Below are 20,854 nucleotides of genomic sequence, written 5' to 3'. Positions count from 1 at the left end.
CCCGCCCGCCGTCGTCATGGCTACAGGCTAATCGCCCCGTTCCTCCGCCGGTGATTGGCTGGCGCCGCCTTGGCGGGCCGGGGGCGGGGCCGCCGCGCCTCCCGGGGCGGAGGGGCGGGCGCGGGGAGGGGGTGGGGGAGGAGGGCCGGGGCAGGGAAGATGGCGGCGGCGGAGCGGAGCCGATCCCCGATGGGGGGCTCCCCGGTGCCGGCCTGTATGTTCGCCCCGGAGCCCGGCTCCCCGGGTGGGGGGCCTCGCGTAGCGGCGGCCGCCTGTCCCCTCCGCGCCGCCTTCGACGCCGAGGACGGCGAGGCGCTCAACGGCGAGCCCGAGATTGACCTCACCAGTAAGGTAGGCCCGGCGGGGTGGGCGGGCGACGGCGAGGGCCATCACCCCGCCGGGCCCCGCGCTGCCCTCTCCCCGGCGGCCGCCTCGCCCGTGGGGCTGCCCCCCGGCCCGGCCGGAGCGGGGCCATCGCGACAGCCGGGGCCATCGCGACAGCCGGGGCCAGCCCGCCGCTCTCCTGGCCGCTCCCCTCCCCTCAGGAGAGCGAGGGGCTGGGGGGGCTCGCCTGCCTCCGCCGGGCTGGGGGTGTCACCCCGGGGCTTCCCCGCCGGCTGGAGCTGGGAAGCTGGAGCTTCCCCCTCGCCCCAACATCACCCGGCCGGGCGCGGCGAAGCTGGGCTACGGAGAGCTGTGCCCCGGCCGGGAGCGGAGGCTGCTTCCCGCGGGAGCGCCCGCGGCGGCTGTTGCATCCTCTCAGCGAGCGCCGGGCTTGAAGCCGACAGCCGCTTTAACGTCTCGCTGACGTTCCTCCCCTGCGCTGGTTCTCTGCAGTTATCTCTGCTGCCAGTCGTACTAGTTCCTGGGGCTTTCTTCGCGATCTTAAAAGCAGGTTGGAGCTCGTAACTTTTGCTCAGCGACAAGGGTGCCTTGGTCTTGCAAACCGGGTTAAGCCAACACAAAAAGGTTTGTTCACCTCGTGCGGTTCCTTTCTAGGATCCAAGTGACAAAACGGTGTGGTGGTCTTATTTCTGTCAGAATCCGTTCTCACTTCCATCTTGCAGGGAGGTACATTGTAGTAATACGTGCGTGCCAGAGCCCGCCACAGTCTATGTTAGCTGTTTTTCCACACTGTCTTCTATTTTTTCCCGGTTGGCTGATCTCTGCGTACCTTTTGCTGCCAAGGGTTTGACGTATTGTGATGCCATCTCCCACTCTAAAGTCTCCTGAAAACTTGGTTTGGTCCACTTATAATTATGTCATCCAGAAGCCAGCATAGCTGGTGTTTCCTCCTGTTTTTCTGCCATCCGTCCTCTTCATGCTTCCAGCTGGAGTTGTTCCAAAGTCCTGGATTTTCTTGCTCTCTGTGGAGAAATGGAGAGATAGGAATTGTGGTGTGTGGATGTGTAAACGTTTGTTTTTGAGGGGATGACCGGATATTTTACAATGTGGCGCTGTATTAAAACAAATGTTATGAAGATGTCTTATGAGATAGTAAAGAACAGAAATCAAGCCTGCAGTATCTATTGAGCCACCTGTTCGTGCCTGAATGAGCTGGACAAGATTTTGATATAGGATGCCAATATTGATCTGTGCTTTGTCTTGGACGTGGCTGATGTGGAAGAGGGCCCAGGAGGACGCCAAGAGCTGTGTCACTGATTCTTGACAGCCAGGAACCTGACCAAAACTCCGACAATGAGAGAAGAATGCTTTTCTTCCACAACCTCTGTGTTGTCAGCCTGTCTTCCATTCCTAGAAATCTGCAGGCACTATGGAGGCGATAGGTAAGCATTTTTTTGACCTTTATTACAAGTTACTTTTCTATACAGCAGTGTACACCTGCTGTCTTTTCCCTAGACTTTTCATTCATCCCCATCTTGGATGAGAGCTAAGACTATGAGCTCTGCCCCATCTCTCCAAGTTAGTCTCCTGCTATGTGCTCGAAACAGCAATCCCATATGGTGAGAAGGCAGTAGCTATCCTGCCCCCCTCCCCGATCCCCCTGTCTTTTCTGTCTTCCCAGTTGAATTGCTGCCCTCCAATTCCTGCTTAAAATGGCAATTCCCACTGCAGTCAGTTTGTTTGTAAGTTGCTTCTTCTGTCCTGGTCTGACCTGTCCCCTCACTGTGTTACGTACTTTTCTCCCAGTCCTCTCCCACTGCATTCATTGCAAAGTGTGCTCTTTGGAGAGAGGAACACTTTGGGATTCTGTTACCAAGTGCGCCTTGTCAGCTGGTCAAGCAAACAGTTCCATTCCTCAGCACAAATTCATTATCGTGTCGATCTTAATGGGTGTTTGTTTTCCCTTCAGTACTAACACACTGCAGTAGTAATCATCTTTCAGGTCAAAACCATATCACACAAGGCTATTAGTGAAGCTGATACTTATATTAGATCTACATTGACAATAGAACATTAATAGCACTTGAACTATGTATGTCCACAGGAAATAGAAAGCAAAATATGACATTACAGAAGATGCCTTTCCCCTGGCTTGCCAATGGCTGGTGGTGGCCTTCCAGCTGTGCAAAATGTCAGGCTGTGTTATTCCAATAAAGAGCAGCACTACGTACCGCATAGTATTTGGTTTGCCCTTAATCTTTATAGTTTGTCCGCCTCATGGATATGGCGTGCTTCTTTTGTAAGGACTGCCTGTAGTAGTGCTGATATACCCTTAGCTCAGTCTCACTGGTGTCTTGATTTATAGTTAATTACAGTTAATAGATATAAATTAATTAATACTATGGCCTCTTGCTTGCTGTTGGGCAGTGCAGAATGGCACAGTCCCACTTGTCCCCCTAGAGTAAGCTCAGAGAGCTGTAGCTATTACCCACCTCCGGCGTATGTTAATCCCAAAACTGATCAGAGGAAAGGTGGGAAAAGCCACCTCTTCACAGAGGTTGGGAAGGGACTTTAGACATGGTATCTCAAACTTGTGAGATATATTTCTTTCTGCTGTCATGAGAATAAAACAATAACTGGTTGTTACTTTTTTGCCCTATAGGAAATCTGAGGTTGCTAGATCCACATGGCTCCTACTGTTAACTGCTCAATGCCTGGCAAAGTGGAAAGAACAAAAGTGAAAATTTTTGACTTTGTGAAAACCTCTGAAAAACACGAATATGTAGTGCAAGCATGGAGGGGATTGCTTAAAGGTGAAAAGCAAAAAAAGCAGAGAGGCTGAGATGGAGGGCCTCTCTCTGACCAAGGAGATGGCAAAGAACAGGCTTCCTCTGTCCAGGAAGCTAGCTAAGGAGATCTTCAAAACAGCAAGTAAAGTCTTGCAGTGATCTAGGAAACTGCAGAACTGGCTGGGGGCTGCGGGCTGCAGAAGCAGCCGTTAGAAATACTGAACGGCACTGGAAGGTGTGATCCATGAAAGCTGCTATTTGTTCTACGCATCCTTCTCTTGACGTCGCGCTGTATCATATCAGCTGTAAGCTTCATCGGCCCCAGGGTAGGCTTTGGAGGCAGTCCACCACTGGAACACCCTTCAGCGGCACCTTTGCATGGCAGCAAAAGCAGCAGGGTGGGGGAACACTGTTTTGAGCTGATGTGTGTGGGTACCATGCTGATTGAGGCTCCAGCCCTGCCTGGCACCATGAAGAAAGGCTGCAGCGAGCTGCTCAGCTGAAATGTCCCCTGCCCACTCACACTGCTGAAGCATTTGAACTCGTAGGAAAATGAAGCTGGTGATGAGACTCGAAGAAACTGAAGTCAGTGTGCCTCTACACTGGTGGCCCCTGTTATTTTATTGTTCTTTACAAGTGTAACTGTGTTTAAGAGATCTTCCTGAGTCCCTGACCTGTGCTGGTTCACTAGCCTAAACAGTGAGCCTGTCTGCTGTGCTTCCAGGAATTCCTGAAAGTGTTCGTTGGGCAAAACAAACCCTACACGTCAACACACAGCCTTCCATTCCTGTCCTGATGAAGCCTCTGAACAGTTGCTGATTTCCCTCTCAATACATTTACATCCAGTGGTCTCCTTTGAGAAGAACACAAAACCAAAAGAACAACTAATAAAGGCAAAACTCAATCCCTTGTAGCACAAAATAGAAAGACTGTGTGGCCTTCCAGATCAGAGTGCTTTGCTACCCTTTGCAGACTATGCCAGGTAGTTCAAAGCCTTAGGTAGGGCACGCATCTGAAGTAGGCACATGAAGGTGATTGTCTCTCTCGTAGCTGTCTGGCCCTCGCAGACACGTACGTGCTCTGTGTGACCCTTAATGTTTGAGGAAAGCGTTGCTTTGGCTGCCTTAAACCTTCTTAACCAGCACTTGCTGTCTGTGCTTCAGTTTTCCAGATGCATGCATCGCTGTAGTTTTGAAAGCTGCTTAAGTGTTATTTGTGGCGTTTTTCGGTTCCCTTACACTCTAGATTTCTAATAAAGGTCTTCATCAACTATGTAGTAGTAGTAGGTGGTAAAGGTAGTTCCTCCTTGAATATGCATTGTGTTAGCTGTGCTAGCAAGTCAGGCTGTGTTAGTAGAGAACGTTGGGCAGGCTTGAAGACGTAAGCGTTGTGAACTGCTGTAAACCATATGTTTCAGGCAAATCTAGCACAGATTTCAGACTGGCCTTAGTGCATCGTGAAGAGACGTACATCTTTCTGGGCATGATTTTGAAATGTGTATGTAAGGACAACTAGTGGAAGTGTGGATTTCATTGAGTGTTGTAGTGTGGCACAGGTGCGCCTACCCATAGGGCTATCAGCAGGTGATAGCCTTTACAACTCTTACTAAAAGTGCCTTTTTAACAGAAACGCATATCTCAGTTGCAACAGCTCTTGAGCCACTGTACCAGGGTGCTCGGCCGCCAACAGATTGGTAACCATGGAGGCAGCCAGAGAGCTGGTGGCCAGTTGGTCCTCAATGGGCGATGAAGGTCTCCTTGGTCTGCCACTGCCACGCCATCATTGTGGCCGTTCTGTGCGAGTGTCCTCTCTGTACTGTATGGACGACACAGTTTTTTTTCCAGAATGGTGCTACACCGTTCTGTTTTCAGAAAAATCCTTCCTGAAGCACTGTCTTGTTGTCCTCATTTTCCACTGTGTTTCTATCCACTTCTTCCTTCTCTTGATGCCTCTGCAGGGAAGGGCAAAGGAAGTTGTGGTTGTTGCAATAACTGCAGTCAAAGCTTGTTGGTAACACAGATGCTGGCTTGCAAAACTGCAGCTCTCCACTGGTGAAGTGTCCAAATATGCTCGTACAAACTGCTTTGTATGTCTGCCTCTCAGCCCTGTAGCGTAAAGTACCTAAAGTTTTCTTAGGAGTTTGAAAATAACGCTTATTCGTGTTCTCTCCTTCCCCTCTGCCCCCTCAGAAGGGGGAGATCAAGTATGTGAAAGACTTATGAGATGCTCTAGGTTTTGATGGCTAGGTGTGCTCTGCAGTGAGGTCTGGCCGCCTTCCTCTGGCTGTCCCGTCACGCTTTGAGGGAACAGCAGCACTCTGTGCAGCAGAGACCATGCAGTGCCCAGCTAAGGAACTTCTTTGGAGAAAATATCTCCTCCCCTTTCTGTTTTCGTTGCATGGAAACATGTATTACACAGAAGTAGAAGTGGGGTGTTCACTTAAATGTGGCTTTTAAACATTGGTTACTTCAAAATGCAATGCTTGGTATTCTTATTTGCTTTGAAGTATATCTTCCAACATAAATGAACTCTGAGCTCAGACAAATAACCTTGTGCAGTGTCACAAGGAAATAGCTGTCAGTGAAGCTGTTTTAAATAATCATAATTAAAAAAACAAACAAAAAAAAACCACCAAAACAAAACCAAAACAAAACCAAATCACCAGAAAGCGGTCCTTGAAAAAGAGCCCTTCTCTTTCAGTAAAGCACATGGATTGATTGTCCTTATAACAGAAGCTGGTTTTGAAATTGTTTGCTTGACATCTGCAAATGGATATTTAATCTTTTTTCCAGCTGGTGATGGTGAGTCCAACTTCAGAGCAGTATGACAGTTTGCTCCGGCAGATGTCAGAGAGAATTGATGAGGGATGTGGGGAGACCATCTATGTCATTGGTCAAGGATCAGGTGAGTATAGCTTCCTCAGGAAAACAACAAAAACATTAAAGTTAGAAAAAAAACCTAGTTCATCTAACTGGACTGCTGCTGAAGGTAGTACTTGCTCCCCCAGAATAACTTGGAAACCTCCATAAAGTATAGCAGAACATGTGGGACAGATTCTTTTATTTTATTTCTGCCAGCAACTGTCTTATGTAGTGGAGCTAAACACATTTTTTGTATAAAATCATACAAGTTCTTTTTTGGAAATGAGGTGTAAGTTGTCTGGGCACACCAGGAAAAGACGAAGGGTCGAAAATCATAATAACAGTTTTAGTACAGACACCCTCAATGTCTGATGGAGGTCTTGTTCTGTCTGGTTTTGTTCACTTCTCCATTGTAAATAACAATATTTTTACCCCGCAGGAATGTATTGGAGATACTTCAGATAGCCAAAATATATTCTGCTTGCTTTGTTAGTGTGTGTCTGTACTATGGAGAGAAAGGTTTTCCTTTTCTCCGCATGACGCCTTTATTGTCACAGTAGCTTGGGTGTGACTGCAGTAATTTGCCTTTGCGGATTTTAGCAGTTAGCGTGGGTTACCTTTTTGTTCTTTTTCACAATTTGAATAGTTGCATCTGATGCTGGTAAAATAATACTGAACGTGGCCTTGCTTTGAAATTGAAATTTCTTTTCTCTATACAAAAAAATTGTCTATGGCTATCATAAAGCTAAAGGCATGTTTCGAATACATTAGATATCTGCTGGATATGACATTGTTATGATCAGACATTCTACTAGTTACTATGTTTGAAGAAGAATACAAAACCCATGTTGTCAGTGCCAGGGTTGCCTGAGATAATGGAGGGAGAGAGTTGTGTTACCTCAGAACTGTGTGCTTTTTGGGTTTTCTTGGTATCTTGTGAAGCAGCCAACATAGAAGAGAAGCCAGGATTAGATGACCAGTTGTCATGCAGCCAGTATCACAGGGATAATGCTCTTGAGTCCAAGCGAGCTTCCCACATGTAGTCTGAATCTTTGGTGTTTGGGATAACCACATCTGCAGGGGAGATCTAGCTAGTTGGGCTAGTAACTGCTTTCTCTTCTAGAATACCTTGTGAGGGTGTTAACTGGTGGTTGTTGCAACGATGTATTTAGAAGTAGGCATTTGTTTCTTAAAAATATGAGCTGAAACTTCTGACTTAATTTCAGATTACTGCATAGTTGAGGAAGATGGGGATCTTTTCTGTAAATTGGAAACAGTAGCCAACTGAAAATAAATCTTGATATCCCTGCCACTGTCCCTCCTTCTCATTCACTTTGAGTGTCTATGATTTCGATCGTCATGGATACCCATCTCAGATGACTGAGAGCAAGCGAAGACTGCCAGGTGGCTCACTGCTTCATCAGTAGTGACCCTTCCCTTTCTCCCTTGGCTCTTATCCTCTCGTCCTCTACTTGTCATTCCCCTTCTATGACCCAAGACCCCAGCCGTGGTGCTTTTTGTTTTCCCCACCATCTCAAGAGCTTCTCAGCCAGCTTATGAGCTAGGTTGGAAATCACCCAGCAACTCTACTTGTTGTAGAGCTGTGCAGTAGTTAAAATGCTGATTAGTTCATCCAAACTGCAGTTACTGCTTACCAGCTGATGAGTCAGCCATGCATATGAATGCACACACAGCAATAGCTTTGGTCATCCAGGTGCTATGTGGCTCTCCACCTTTGCTGTTTTTTTTTTTTTTTTTTTTTACCCACAGAGGAGATTCTGGCCTGAAATCTGTGCAGCTTCTCAGCACCTGGGTTAGGAGAGAAGCTGAGAGCTGCGGTGGCCTTTAAACTGTCTAGATAGTTGCCACTGGCTTGCTCTGACTGTCAGCTCTTTGCTCGGGTGGGCTGTTCAGAGGCAGCAGTGCCTCCTTGTTTTTTTCTGGCCTCGTGCTGTCAGTATTTCTTTCAAGTGCCAGGACGAAGGCAGTGAGACATGCCAAAAACATTGTTTTAACTGGAGTATGTGGGGGCTAAAGAAATTGCTGTGCAGGCCCGCCTTGCAGAAAATGTGCACTTGGGATGTGGTTTTATAAATAAGCTGATTGTTTAAATTGGTCCCACGTTCACTGGTTAATTGTGGTGATATTTCAGTCAGAGCTTTCCTTTTGTTAATACTTTTCCCTTTATTGCACTGCAAGAGGAGATGTTTTATCTGACTGAAGGAAATTGCATGCAAAGTACCTTCAGCATGTGAAGTAAGGGAATTAGACAGAAATGTGTCTTTTTCGCCAATCCGTAAGTATTTGCTTGTAGAAATTGTGAAGAAAACTCCTCTAGATGAAAGATGGTGCTTTCCTAGTATCTTTTAAGACTTAGAGTGAAGACCGTCCTTTTTTATTTTGGGCAAAGGGTGCTTATTCTGTTCACATGTCTGACATCTCCGGTCCACATACAAATCCCGATCGGTGTGAAAGTCCCAGGCAGAATGACATTGCTGCTGGCTGTTGCAAGGTGGTGCTCACTGACTGTCCTTTGTCTCCTCGACATCATACTAGATGGGACTGAATATGGTCTGAGCGAGGCAGACATGGAAGCATCCTATGCCACGTTGAAGAGCATGGCAGAGCAGATCGAGGCAGACGTGATCCTCCTGCGGGAGCACCAGGAGGCAGGGGGCAAGGTGCGCGACTACCTCGTTCGGAAACGTGTGGGTGACAACGACTTCCTGGAGGTCAGGTGAGGAGCCGGGTGGAGACAGGGTTAGTCAGCAGCCCAGCTGCATTTTTACCCTGTGAGCAGTCCGTGATGCTGAGCCAGCAACGCTGATTTGAGTCTGGGTGTTGTAGCTACCCAACAAAGGGAATTGAGCTTGACCACTCCTTGCTAACGAATTCACCTTTTTGTTGTTGTTGCTGTCTCTTTTGTGAATAAACTGTTTGTGGAGATTTGCCTGTGTTTAGCTGAGGGCTGTTGCTGTCTGGGTGACAGCTTCACAGTTTGGGGATCTTTTGTGGGTTGGAATTCCAGTAGGGAGTCACATGTGCACATGTGTCTGTATGTGTGTGCATATACGCACGCTGCTGGAATACAGTATTTTGACTAAGGATTTAATTCTGTTCCAAGACTGTGATGATCCAAGTCACCTTTTAATGGACACATAATAGCTTGTGTAATGTGACTTGAGAGTCTGCCTGGACCTGGATGGAATGGATTTCCAACATTTGCCAACAGCCATAATAGCCACCTTTATCAGATACAAGGAAGGAGATTGCTGTGGGAGAGGGTTTTCCCCTAAAACGTTTCATTGTTGTTTGAGCTTTTCCTTTTCTGGGAATAGCAGTTTAAATTTCTGTGCTCTCCTTAGCACCTGGTGCTATTGCAACATGAGGAATATGGGAAAGGCACAGTGTATATGTTGGATTGCAGAGACTAGGGGTTGGAAGAGAGATATTCTGTATGGCATCAAGCAATATTGGGTTCAGCTGGCTGTGTTCGGGACACCGGTGACACGTTTCCACAGTCTTCCACATCCCAGTCCCCAGACTCTGGTATCTCCGCTGTTAACTAATAACTGTGAAAAAATCTCTGCTCTGCTTGTGAAGGTCTAACATTTTTGAACCTCTGTTTCACGGTTAGGGAGAAGCAGCTAGTTATTTGCAGGAGCAATGGTGTTTGGGTTTTTTTTGATTGCTTGTTTATTTCTTCGGGTATCAGATTTTACCATGTTCTTTTTTCCTTTCCCCTCCAGGGTGGCAGTGGTTGGCAATGTGGATGCAGGAAAGAGCACATTGCTAGGTGTCTTGACACATGGTGAACTAGACAACGGCCGAGGCTTTGCTCGGCAAAAGCTATTCCGCCATAAGCATGAAATTGAGTCAGGCCGCACCAGCAGCGTGGGCAATGACATTCTGGGCTTCGACAGTGAGGGCAACGTGGTGAACAAACCCGACAGCCACGGTGGCAGCTTGGAATGGACAAAGATCTGTGAGAAATCCACCAAGGTCATTACTTTCATTGACCTGGCTGGTCACGAAAAGTACCTGAAAACGACCGTCTTTGGCATGACTGGCCATTTACCTGACTTCTGCATGCTTATGGTAGGTAGCAAGAAAGGTGTACGGTACCAGCAGAAGCAGGGCTGTTCACAGCTTTAACAGCCTCAACTTCTTTCCTATTGCAAAGTCCCTGTGGGGTTGTGGAGAGAGGCGGCATCTCCCAGAGATGGAGAGCAGCAGCCACTGTGGATATCTAGCCAGGGCTCTGAGGCAAGTGCCCCAGGACTGTCGGTTTCAGGCAGGCCCAAGATGTATGGTTCTTGAAAACTGAAAGATTTCTGAACTCCAGAAGACCTTGCTAAAATTGAGGAGCAATGAGTCCTTAGCCAGTGTCCAACAGCATTTGAAATGAGCTGGGTCTGCTCATACAGTCCCAATGACATGTCTACAGCCTACTGCATGTCCAACACAAGACCTTCTCTGTAACCCAGCTCACTGCAGGAGTAACATTTACATCACCATATCTTGTATCCCTGGTGTAGGTTGGCAGTAACGCTGGGATTGTTGGAATGACCAAGGAGCACTTGGGCCTGGCGCTTGCGCTTAATGTTCCCGTCTTTGTTGTGGTGACCAAGATCGACATGTGTCCTGCCAACATCCTGCAAGGTGAGTCCTACAAGCTCTCTCCAGGGCTGTTTCTTACCTCTGTATGTGCTGTTGTCCTCTGCTTGGGTTGAGGAATTACTGCTGGAGGAAAGCTGCTTTATCTGTATTTGACTGCATCTTAAACACCTTCCAGAAATTTATCCTTTTCCCTTGCCCATTTTGCAGGCAGTTCACTCATAGTCACCATTTCAAAACTACCTGCGTTGGGGGACTCAGCTGGGCAACCCGAAAGTGTTTGCTATAGGATTTTGCTTAATTGAGCTCTTAAGGGGAGAAGCATACAGTTGGGGTTATGGCTTTGCTTTCTCTCTGGATATTGAAACCTGGAGCGAAGGTCTGGAAGTTCTCTTGAAACCTCCTTTCCTCCTTGCCCAGTTTGAGTGTGATCTTAAGCTGTGATCAAACTTGTTCTCTGGCAGCTGTTAGGTGAAGGGGCAGCTGCTTGTTACATCCTGCTCACCTGGGCACTTCTCAGATATGCTGGCATAACTACAGCAGCTCCTTCCTCTGTCTGAACAACCAACCAACACTTCGTAAGTCATGGTTCAAAGCAGCTCCATATGTGGCCTATGGCAGCAGGACTGGACTAGACACAAGCAGGGATGGCAGTGAGCAGTAGGAGCTAGCGACGTTTTTGCTCAGCAGCAGTTAAAGCAGCACCGCTAACCCCAGCAGTGTCCCTTTAACCTATGCTTGACATTTTTTCAGGCTGTGACCAGCTCTCACCTTTAAAATTCTCTTGATGCATTTCTCACACCTCAGGAACATGCTGTGGTTAATTGGAGCAATGTTTTTTCTGGTAGTCAGTCCTAAGAATCAGGAAAGTGAATGTGCCCAGTACTGTCTGTGGTTAGTTCATTATTGTAAAAATCCTAATTATGTTTCAGGTAAACAGACGCATGTGATCGGAAGATAATCTAAATGTCTCTATAATAGATGTTTGGCAAATAAATGTAAGGCCCAACCATAAGATAATAACTGGGAAGGAAGGAGAACGTTTGGCTCGGGGTGAGGGGAGAAGAGCTGCTCTTGGGAGAAGCCACTCCTGTGTCATGTTCCGTTTAAATTAAATCGACACAAGATTTGGCTCAAGTGTATGTGTGAAGAGCAGATGGCATGATTAGATGTTTGTGTTTCTGTATTCAAAACATTACTTTCCCATAGGCAATCATTTGTTCACAAAGAAATCTAATTGGATGACAATTGTAGAATATAAATGATTTGCTCTTTTAAGCCCTTACTAGCCTTTTTTTTTAACTCACATTTATTGTAAGGCACTTTGCAGGAGGCTGATGCTAGCGCATCAGCTAATGCCCCTGCTGGCTGATAGATATGAGGCCTGGAAAATAAATTAAAAAGAGGCAAAAGGTGAAAGTTGGGAGCTGTGAGATTTGTCCCAAAATATTTATTTCTGGATCTGGTTCACCTACGCTGTCCTAGTCTGTGATAGTGATCTCTACCTCTTTCATGCTTCTCGAGCCTTCTAGGGCAGGTTGATTGCCAGGAAAAGTGTGTTGAGGTTTGTTTGGTCAAAACTGATTTCTAATTCACATATTCTCAAATATTTCAATTCCTGAGTGCTGCTGGTTTTCATTGAATTCAATATGAAAAATCCTTTATAGGAAGAGAAAATACCTTGTAACTGCTTAAAGCTACTTAATAGACAGCTATAAAATGTCTACTTCACAGCATTGCACTTGCAGATGCAAACATGTATGTCCGTTCATGTATGGTGTCGCTTGGCAGCAGGCTAGCTGGCATGAAATGGAAGATGGAATGGCTCCTAAGTCCCACCTGGGCTGCAGCAAGCTCAGTCTCACTCACGCACCTTTAGCCATCTTCTCCTGTCTATTTGTGGCAAGAGCACCAGTCTCCCTTCGGGGAGAGACCCCACAAAAGTGATTTGTAAAGGCGGGAGATGCTGCCCTAACAATATTCATTTCACCCTTTAAGAAACCCTGAAGCTGTTACAGCGACTGCTGAAGTCCCCAGGGTGCAGGAAGATCCCCGTGCTGGTTCAGAGCAAGGATGATGTCATTGTAACAGCCTCCAACTTCAGCTCAGAGAGGTAACGGGAGTAGAGAAGAGTCATTTCTCTTTCGATCCTATTTGGAGACTGGGTGAGAAGATTCAGAAAGAGAGTCCCATTGTCTAGATGTGTGAAGGTTGCATCTGCCATGTGGTGTGTTGATTCCATAAGAATGTGTTGATTCTGAGATTGACCTGCTTGTGTTCCCCTCTCTGAGACACAAATGAGAGGCTGCTTCTGGGCAGTCTGCAGAAGATGGCAGGGTATTCAGCTTCCTTCAGTCCTGGAACCTTACACCTATTCCTGAATGTCATTAGAAGGCAGAGGCAATGTTGCAGGTTTTCAAACATGGGGTGTTGTGCATCTGACTGCTTGCCAGGCTCTCCCTTCCTAGCACTGTGTACTGAATTCAGTCCCAAGATTTTGGATGTCTCCCTACATGTGGAATTCCAGGCAGTGAGGTGAACTAACTTCATTTTCATCAATTTTCCTTTACAGGATGTGCCCGATTTTCCAGATTTCAAATGTCACCGGGGAGAACCTAGATTTGTTGAAGATGTTTCTTAATCTCTTGTCTCCACGGACCAGTTACAGGGAAGAAGAGCCAGCAGAATTCCAGATAGATGATACTTACTCTGTCCCGGTAAGGGGCCTGGTATTTAGAAGAATTTTCTGCTCCCTCTTGCAGGTTGAAGAAGGCATCTTCCCTAGAGAGGGGAGTTCTACAGCTCTTCTGCTAGCGCGGTCGAGTAACCCCAATTACTGTTTTTTTCTTTTTTTGGCATAGGGTGTAGGAACAGTTGTGTCTGGGACGACACTGAGAGGCCTAATCAAGCTAAATGACACCCTGCTGTTGGGGCCAGATCCCCTTGGCAACTTCCTACCTATTGCTGTCAAGTCCATCCACCGCAAGAGGATGCCTGTCAAAGAAGTGCGGGGAGGCCAGACTGCCTCCTTTGCTTTGAAAAAGGTGAGGTGATCTTCTCTAGACTCCCAGAACAGGAACCACCCTTCTAATTTTAGAGTGCTCTTGGAGTTCAGCTGCAATCAGACTGCTTCTGCAAACCTCAGCTGCCTCATTTCCCAGCGCATTAAAATCCCGTAGAACCTCTGTGGGTTCTGTGTCCCGGTTGCTTCACCTGACAGCTGCCAGGTATAGCAGTGGGACCAAAGGTAATGAGGAACAGTGTTGGAGATGTGTAACAAAGTGGAGGCATTGCAAGAAAAGTCTCCTCTTGTGCTGCAACTGCATTAGTGGCCTCGGCAGGGTATTTACACTATTCCTCTCAACTTGTAGAACCAGCTGCATGATTTGGCATTTAAAAATTAGCAAAATTTGATGCGGTTTCTCTGGTGAAAGGTTTCTATCAACAGAAGCTGCACTGATTTTAAGGGGATATAGTTTAAGCTGTACCAAACTTCACGTGTTCAGTCTTATCATTTTGTGTTAACAGACATCATGCTTTTGGAGAGATCGTCTGCTTGGGTAATGTGCAACCAGGATGTAAGTTTTGCTTTTAAAGGATCAGTAAGTTAAAACTTCTGTGTCAGCGTCCAGCATCCAGCATTGCAGCTAAAGCTTCCTTAGAAACTTCAGCTGAACTTGATTTTTGCAACCTTTCATAACATCATTACATACTGCTAAAGAGCTCTGGCTTTGCCTTTTGGTGAGCACGAGTTAGTGAAATCCCTTAGGATCCTTCTGGATGCAGTCAGGCAGAGAAGCAAATTTCTTCCCTGGAGAATCACACTAAGGTTTTTTGTGTCTCTGCTTTTCAGATCAAGCGTTCTTCCATCCGGAAAGGCATGGTAATGGTGTCACCCCGCCTGAATCCACAAGCATCGTGGGAGTTTGAAGCAGAGATTCTGGTGCTCCATCACCCCACCACCATCAGCCCACGATATCAGGCCATGGGTATGTGTCTCAGTGTTGTCTCATCTTTGTTTCCAAGTGGTAACAGTTTATATCATGTGTAGCCTGAGATAATTTTTCTCCTGATGGCTCTGTCAGCCTGAATATAAGCCATAGTTCCTGGTTTGACCTTTCCCAGCAATGCATTAGAGAGAGGGGAGGGAGCTGACGGAGGAAAGTGGCGAAGGCTGTAGGTAAAAAGGAGATGTGTGATTCCAAGTGTACTTGGAGCCTGCCTGAGCCAGATCTCCATGGTGCAAAGACTCTTCAGCTTCAAGTGCTGACTGAGACACTCATTTTAGGTCCTGCCCTCTAGCCTGGCTGCTTGGCATGTAGGATTCTGTTGAGGATGCTTCAGGAAAGTCTCCATTCAAAGGCAACTGTTCTAGCTTATATGTTTTCTTTTTGAGGACTGAACAAAGACAGCCATGTGACCCGTATGGTCTTTGGTGCACAGTAGATTTTTACATTCCAAACTTAGCTGTAGGGTAGCAAGAGCTGCCTTAGATGTCTGTCTGTAGCTTATTCCACTAATGGCACTGGTTGTTGAAAGCCTTTGTGCATTACATTCACAGTGCATTGTGGCAGCATCCGTCAGACGGCCACGATTCTCAGCATGGACAAGGACTGCCTGCGGACGGGGGACAAAGCCACAGTGCACTTTCGCTTCATCAAAACCCCGGAATATTTGCATATAGACCAGCGTCTGGTCTTCCGTGAAGGCCGCACCAAAGCTGTGGGTACCATCACTAAGGTAAAGGCTGAAGAGTCCAACTTTTTTTGCCCATTAGCTACTTTTGGCACTGAGAAGCCAGCAGGAGAATCCGGATAGCTCTGGAAAATTGGGGGAAGAGACTGTCCTTCAATCACAAACGCCAGCCCTGACATGGCTTGCAGATGACCGATGTGCTTTGTCGTGTGGTGGGTCTTAGCTGGTGTGAATGAGGGAATGCAAAGGCAGGGAGTGAGGCAGATGCTTCTGGTTCTTATGGCTTGGTCTCTTTCTGACGTCTTGTAGCTGATCCCTTTGAGTCATGTTGTGGAGGGCTGAGTGTCATCTCAGCCGAGTGGCCCTTTCCCCACCCTGTAAGTGTTCTTCAGGGCAGCTCAGGGGCCTAGATTTCTTTGAACAGCTGCTGCTGCTGCTTTCTTCTCCTGATGGCTGTTGGTATCAATTCTCTCAAAGCTTTTTGTTAAAAAGCAGCATTGAACCTTGCCATTTTGGCCTAGTTATTTTAATGCTGACTTTGGCCTCTCCCTTTCTAATTTGCAGTTACTCCAGACCACCAATAACTCGCCAATGAACTCCAAGCCACAGCAGATCAAGATGCAGTCAACCAAGAAGGGAGCCGTTACGAAACGAGAGGATAGTGTTCCCCCAGCTGGGATGGCAGCTGGAGGCCCACCAGCTGGGGACGAGGCCCCCTCAACAGCCGCAGCGCCACTGACACCTACTGCCCTACAACCATTGGTAAGTGAGGAAAATATCATGTCTGTCCTAGCTGTTTGCATCCTGGTTTCATCTGTTGGAGGAAGGGCACTCTAAAGCACAAGCATTATCCCCTCATACCCTTGAACTCACCTTGGGACTCAATGTGCAACAGAAACAAATAGAAATATAAGTAGTCTCACAGCAGAAATCAGAATTCTCTGATGACTGGATGACTCCTCATGGCTGACCTTTCGGCCGCTGGCAGCTTAGAGTCCTGGGACAATTCAGGTTGGACTTCAGGAAGTATCTAGTCTAACCTCCTGCTCTAAGTAGGATTAGCTGTGAGGTCAGACCAGGTTGCTCAAGGTTTTATCCAGTCATGTCTTGAAAACCTCCAAGGAGGAAGACTGCACAACCTCCCTTGGCAACCTGTTTCACTACTTGACTGTGCTCACGGTGAAGAAGCATCTCCGTATACGCGGTAGCTGAACTAGTGAAGTATCTAACAACCGGTGACAGAATGGGTCTCTGCTGTCTGAATGAGAGGTAGAACATCCCTCCACTAGAGAAATTACAACACAAGTAGTAATATCAGACACAGGTCATCTGCCCTGTAAAGGAGGGAGGATGGAGATGTCCAAGGAGGAGGAAAGGCTTATCTCTTTCAAGAGAAATTTATCCAGGTTGTTAGGACTTCTCAGCTCAGCTTATCCGAGAAGGATACCTAGCCTTTCTGGGCTGAAAGGAATGGAAACTCAATTCTAGCTGCAGGCTTTGGGAGCTATTTATCAGCTTTCTTACATGGGTCTTCTCCTTTTAGTGTACTTACCTAGTAAGTGAAAGGTTCAGGAACTGACTGTCAAGAGACCTCATCAGTGTTTCCCCTCTTAATTTTAGCTATCTTAGTTGTCATTGGTTGAATCTCACCCCCTTGAGCCAGGCTGGCTGCTGAAAGAGGGCCCTCTGGCAGGGGTTCTCTCCCTTTGCATATGCCTGTGGCTTCTTACTGATCCCCAGTCTCCTCCTTGTCTTGTTGTAGTGTCACTGTGGTTGTAAGTAGTGCTCCCAGCTTGCTCTTTGTTTCGTCCCTCTCCCTGAGAGTTTGTGTTGCTTTTGTTCTTGCTTACCTCTGCCTCTCTCTCCTTGCTGCTTCCCCTCAGCCTGCGCTGGATGAAGAGCCCCACATCCGTGAGGGCAATAAGGTATTTGGCTGCTTTAAAAGAGAATGGTGGGCTTGCTGGCCTGAGGCTGGGAACAGAGTCAGGTTAGCAAAAGAGCCCTGGCAGGGGGGTGGGGGGCTCTCTTTCCATTCTGCACAAAGCCAAGGGATGCGAGGCCTCCATTTCCCAGACACCGGACCCCATGGCACCTGCTGACTCTCATGGGAGTGAAGTGTTCAGAAAACTGGGAAATCGGGTCCTCCCCAGCCTGAAGGGCTGAACTTTATGGTGTATCTGTCTCTCCTCCTTCCTTCATGGTATGTCTGCCTGCCTTATCTCCTTCCTGCAGTGGTAGGAAGCTGATCAGTCACAACTGCCCTCTCGCTGTCTGGGTGTGCGTGTAATCCATCTGAACTCCTGCTGTGTTGATGTTCTGATTCAGAGGTCGCTGCGCGCTAAAGTGTATCTTCTTCTTTTTCAGTCAAAAGTCGGAGGAGGAGGGCGGCGACGTGGGGGTCAGCGCCATAAAGTGAAGTCTCAGGGAGCCTGTGTGACTCCTGCCAGTGGCTGCTGAATTTCTTACTCCTCCTCCCTCTGAGGAATTCCTCCCCTTCCCTTCATTTCTTATCCAAAAGATCCAGAGCAGCTTAAACCAAAACCCATCCCAGCTGATTGGCTGCAGAAGAATCGTCCCTCCTCCCTGAAGGAAGCGATGGAGAGGAGCATAATTTATAAGCTAATGAAGGTGGTAAGACACACAGAACTGAGTAACTGACACCTTCCTCCTCCCCCTATCCACACATTTTTGTACATCATGGGCTTAGTTTTTATTCTTATTAGTTTTTATTATATTTTGTGTGCATGAAGATAAGAGGAGAGTCTGGATAGAACTGCAAAGAGCCAGTTAGCTGCCTCCCTCCTCCCTCACCCCATTCTGTCCACAGGACTTGCTGCCCTCCTCCTATTTGCTGTCTCAGATCCAGGCGTTATCAAACGCCTGAAATTTCAGACTCGCAAAGGTTAAAAGACATTGCTTAGGATGGCTCCACAGGGCATTGTTTCCTCACCACTGTGGCCCCGTGCCAAATATGTTTCTGGATTCCCTCCATCTTAAACTATTTCTAAGTGGGTTTAATTTAATGTTGTAGTGACTGAAGTTTGAAGGAGATGGTAAGAAAGTTCATTAGGTGGAGATCTAAGAGGGAAATGAATTGGAAAGCAGTTCTTGATGTTACGTTGAGGAATCCTGTACTAAATATCCTTGTCAAATAGGTTGATAGCACTTAAGATTTTAATTAGACAGAATTAAATGGGCAGCCATTTGCCCATCCTGTTCCCCTTCCCATGATGCTGCTTTTCCTATCGTTTGTTCAGTGCACATTGGAGCAAATCTAACCTGCCTCTCAAGGCTGCGGCAGCTCAATTGACAGTATTAAGAATATAGTGCAGGAACACTCAGTCCGTCCCTTGAGCCAGAGAAAGCCTTCTCACCTCGATGGACAGAGACCACAGGTGATAATATACCTTTGGAACAGAGACACCAGGCAAACGTGACCTCCCCTTGATTTTGTTTACTCCCAAGATTTCCCAAATCTTTTCTGGAACTCACTGGCCAAATTTTGCCATGGCAGAAATAGGATTTGTCTTCTCCCCTCTTAGCCGAAGAGGGCAATGATGAATTGGTACCAAACTTATAGAAGTGCTTTCAGGTTTGGAAGTACGTGGTAATTTTTTTGACTTTTTTTTTTTTTTAAAAAAAAAGATTTGTGTATTTTTTTTTTTAAGGACAAATTCTGGTTTCTCCAGGAAGGCCCTGCAAGGACAGTCTAGGAATTAACTTTATTGTTATCATGTTTTTTTTAACCCTGGGTTGTGCAAGTGCTCAATACCCTGATTATTTTGATCTCTCTTCTTCTAACCCTGCCTCTTCGCTTGGTTCCGGTGAGGACAGGAGTTATCCTCTGCCGACTTGTGGTGAGCTGTGGGAGCGTGGTAGCATTTTGAGGGAGGAGGTGGCATCCTCAGCAAATCATTGCTCTCCCCGGCAGGTGTGGTCAGCCTCATTTTCTTTGAGGGCTTCCTCCTCCAATGAAGGACTTTTCTTTTAATTAGAGGGAGACTGAAGTGTTTCTGTCCCTCCTTAGCGGGTTGTTCCTGTTTTTCACTCTGTGGCACCTGTGTGGAGTTCATTCCGGTTCACCTTGTGATTCGAGGTAGGCTTTCAAGCCGAGCGAGTGACAGCAGGCTCAGTGGGGAGAGAGCGCATCTCCCGATGCCAGCACCAGCACTCCAAAAGCATTAAGCGGCGTGGGAGAGGCGAGGAACGCGGTTTGGAGATGAGGGTACTTTGCCTTAGAGACTGCGGTGGCCTGAGCGTGGGTGGAAGCGGGGAGGTCAGACAGTCCTTTCCAAGCTATGTGCCTAAATACCAGCACTCTCCTGGCAAGGGAGGAACTATAGGCGGCTACAACACTAATAGCACCCGCATTGTGAGGGGGTGTGAAGTGTGGCCAAGCAGGACACGAGGGCCTGGTTCGTTTGTCTTCTGGCCCTGGACCAGCATCAAACTGCATCTGATTTGACTGCCCTCTGCTTCCGAGGGGAGCAGGGAGCTCCAGGCGGTTTTCTCTTTCTCCATTCCTTGTGCTCCAAATGAAGGAGACTGCCAAGACTGGAAGAGGGTTTACTTCAGTTTGTGCAAAGGAGGTGGTGTGATCTCTCTTTTGTGACCAGCATTCAAAGATCACTCAGGCTGGTGTGATCTATAAAATAAATTTTAAAAAAGTTTGTTCCAAGTTAAAAGTATGTCTTGTTGCTTTTTGTCCCTCTGGAAAACCAGCAGTTGCTGCTTTAATGCCGAAAGCCAGACTAAGTGGGTTTGCCTGGTACTGTGCTCCTTTGCTGGCTACGAGAGGAGGCTGCGTTCATAGGGACGGCAGGGGAGGGCACGCCGTGCCGCAGGAGAGCTGCCGCTGAGCCTCTGCACAGCCCCGACAGGTTTTACTCTGCCTAGGATTGAGTGCTTCTCGGCGGCAGAGTGGTGAAATGAGAACGCTTGCGTGATGTGAGCTATGCTGTGTGAGATGTGTGTGTGAAGAGCTGCTATAGCAAATCATTTGGGTCCAGCTCCATTGGAGACACTGCCAGAGGACGCAGTTTTAGCACAGCACTTCCACTGCCTGCGTAAGCTTGTGCTTCCCCAGGCCCTCACAGCAATTTGCACCTCACCTGTATCTGTAAAGAGTGGGACTCCCTGAGGCTTGGAATGGGCCTTTTCCTGCCTCCTCCGTTGATCTCAGAGGTTCACCAAGGCTTTTCCTGCCCTGCATGGCCCTCCCCTAAGCCAGGTAAGTGTTGGGCTGGGAGCTGGTGGTAGCCAGACCGAAGGCTCACCCAGCCCCTCTGCTCCCGATGTATCAGGTGCTATGGACACTTAAGGGGAGTGGAGACGCTGCTGGAGGTGTGCTCGCCCCTCTGCTCATGTCTACGCTTGAGCCCTTGGTTCCGAGCACCCAGTGCCCCATCCCTTCCCATTTGTTGTCCGTATCAGTTTTTCTCTCTGTCCCCCTCCCCATTTTTCTGTGTCCCCTAGCTGGGACACGATGTGCCCAGCATCCCTTCCCCCAGGGAAAACTGGTGAGGTAGATCCAGGGCCAGCAGAAAA

At 47.5% G+C, this 20,854-nt stretch overlaps 1 protein-coding gene across 3 annotated transcripts; it reads left to right on the top strand.

Annotated features, from left to right (window-relative positions):
- Positions 1-140: 140 nt before the first annotated feature.
- Positions 141-20,005, top strand: GTPBP1 (GTP binding protein 1). 3 transcript variants are annotated; one of them, XR_015706519.1, is made up of 14 exons: positions 141-351; positions 5,927-6,038; positions 8,552-8,732; positions 9,745-10,093; positions 10,534-10,657; positions 12,611-12,725; positions 13,185-13,329; positions 13,474-13,656; positions 14,466-14,601; positions 15,174-15,352; positions 15,872-16,069; positions 17,191-17,232; positions 17,672-17,935; positions 19,335-20,005. XR_015706519.1 is itself a non-coding variant. In XM_087766064.1 (13 exons), exons 1-13 carry the CDS (start codon positions 160-162, stop codon positions 17,762-17,764), a joined length of 2,049 nt encoding a protein of 682 aa, XP_087622190.1. In that variant the 5' UTR covers positions 141-159; the 3' UTR covers positions 17,765-20,005. The 3 variants fall into 3 exon arrangements, 2 of the variants coding, with proteins under 2 accessions (XP_087622190.1, XP_087622191.1); XM_087766064.1 differs by having other exon boundaries at positions 17,672-20,005; XM_087766065.1 differs by lacking the exon at positions 17,191-17,232 and having other exon boundaries at positions 17,672-20,004.
- The last annotated feature ends 849 nt before the right edge of the window (positions 20,006-20,854 follow it).

The sequence above is a fragment of the Nipponia nippon genome, unplaced genomic scaffold, assembly GCF_047370975.1.
Source record: "Nipponia nippon isolate SJK-2023a ecotype South Korea unplaced genomic scaffold, ASM4737097v1 scaffold_3, whole genome shotgun sequence".
NCBI lineage: Eukaryota > Metazoa > Chordata > Aves > Pelecaniformes > Threskiornithidae > Nipponia > Nipponia nippon.
Note: the sequence above shows the minus strand (reverse complement) of the source record. Positions and strands in the feature narration are given on the sequence as shown.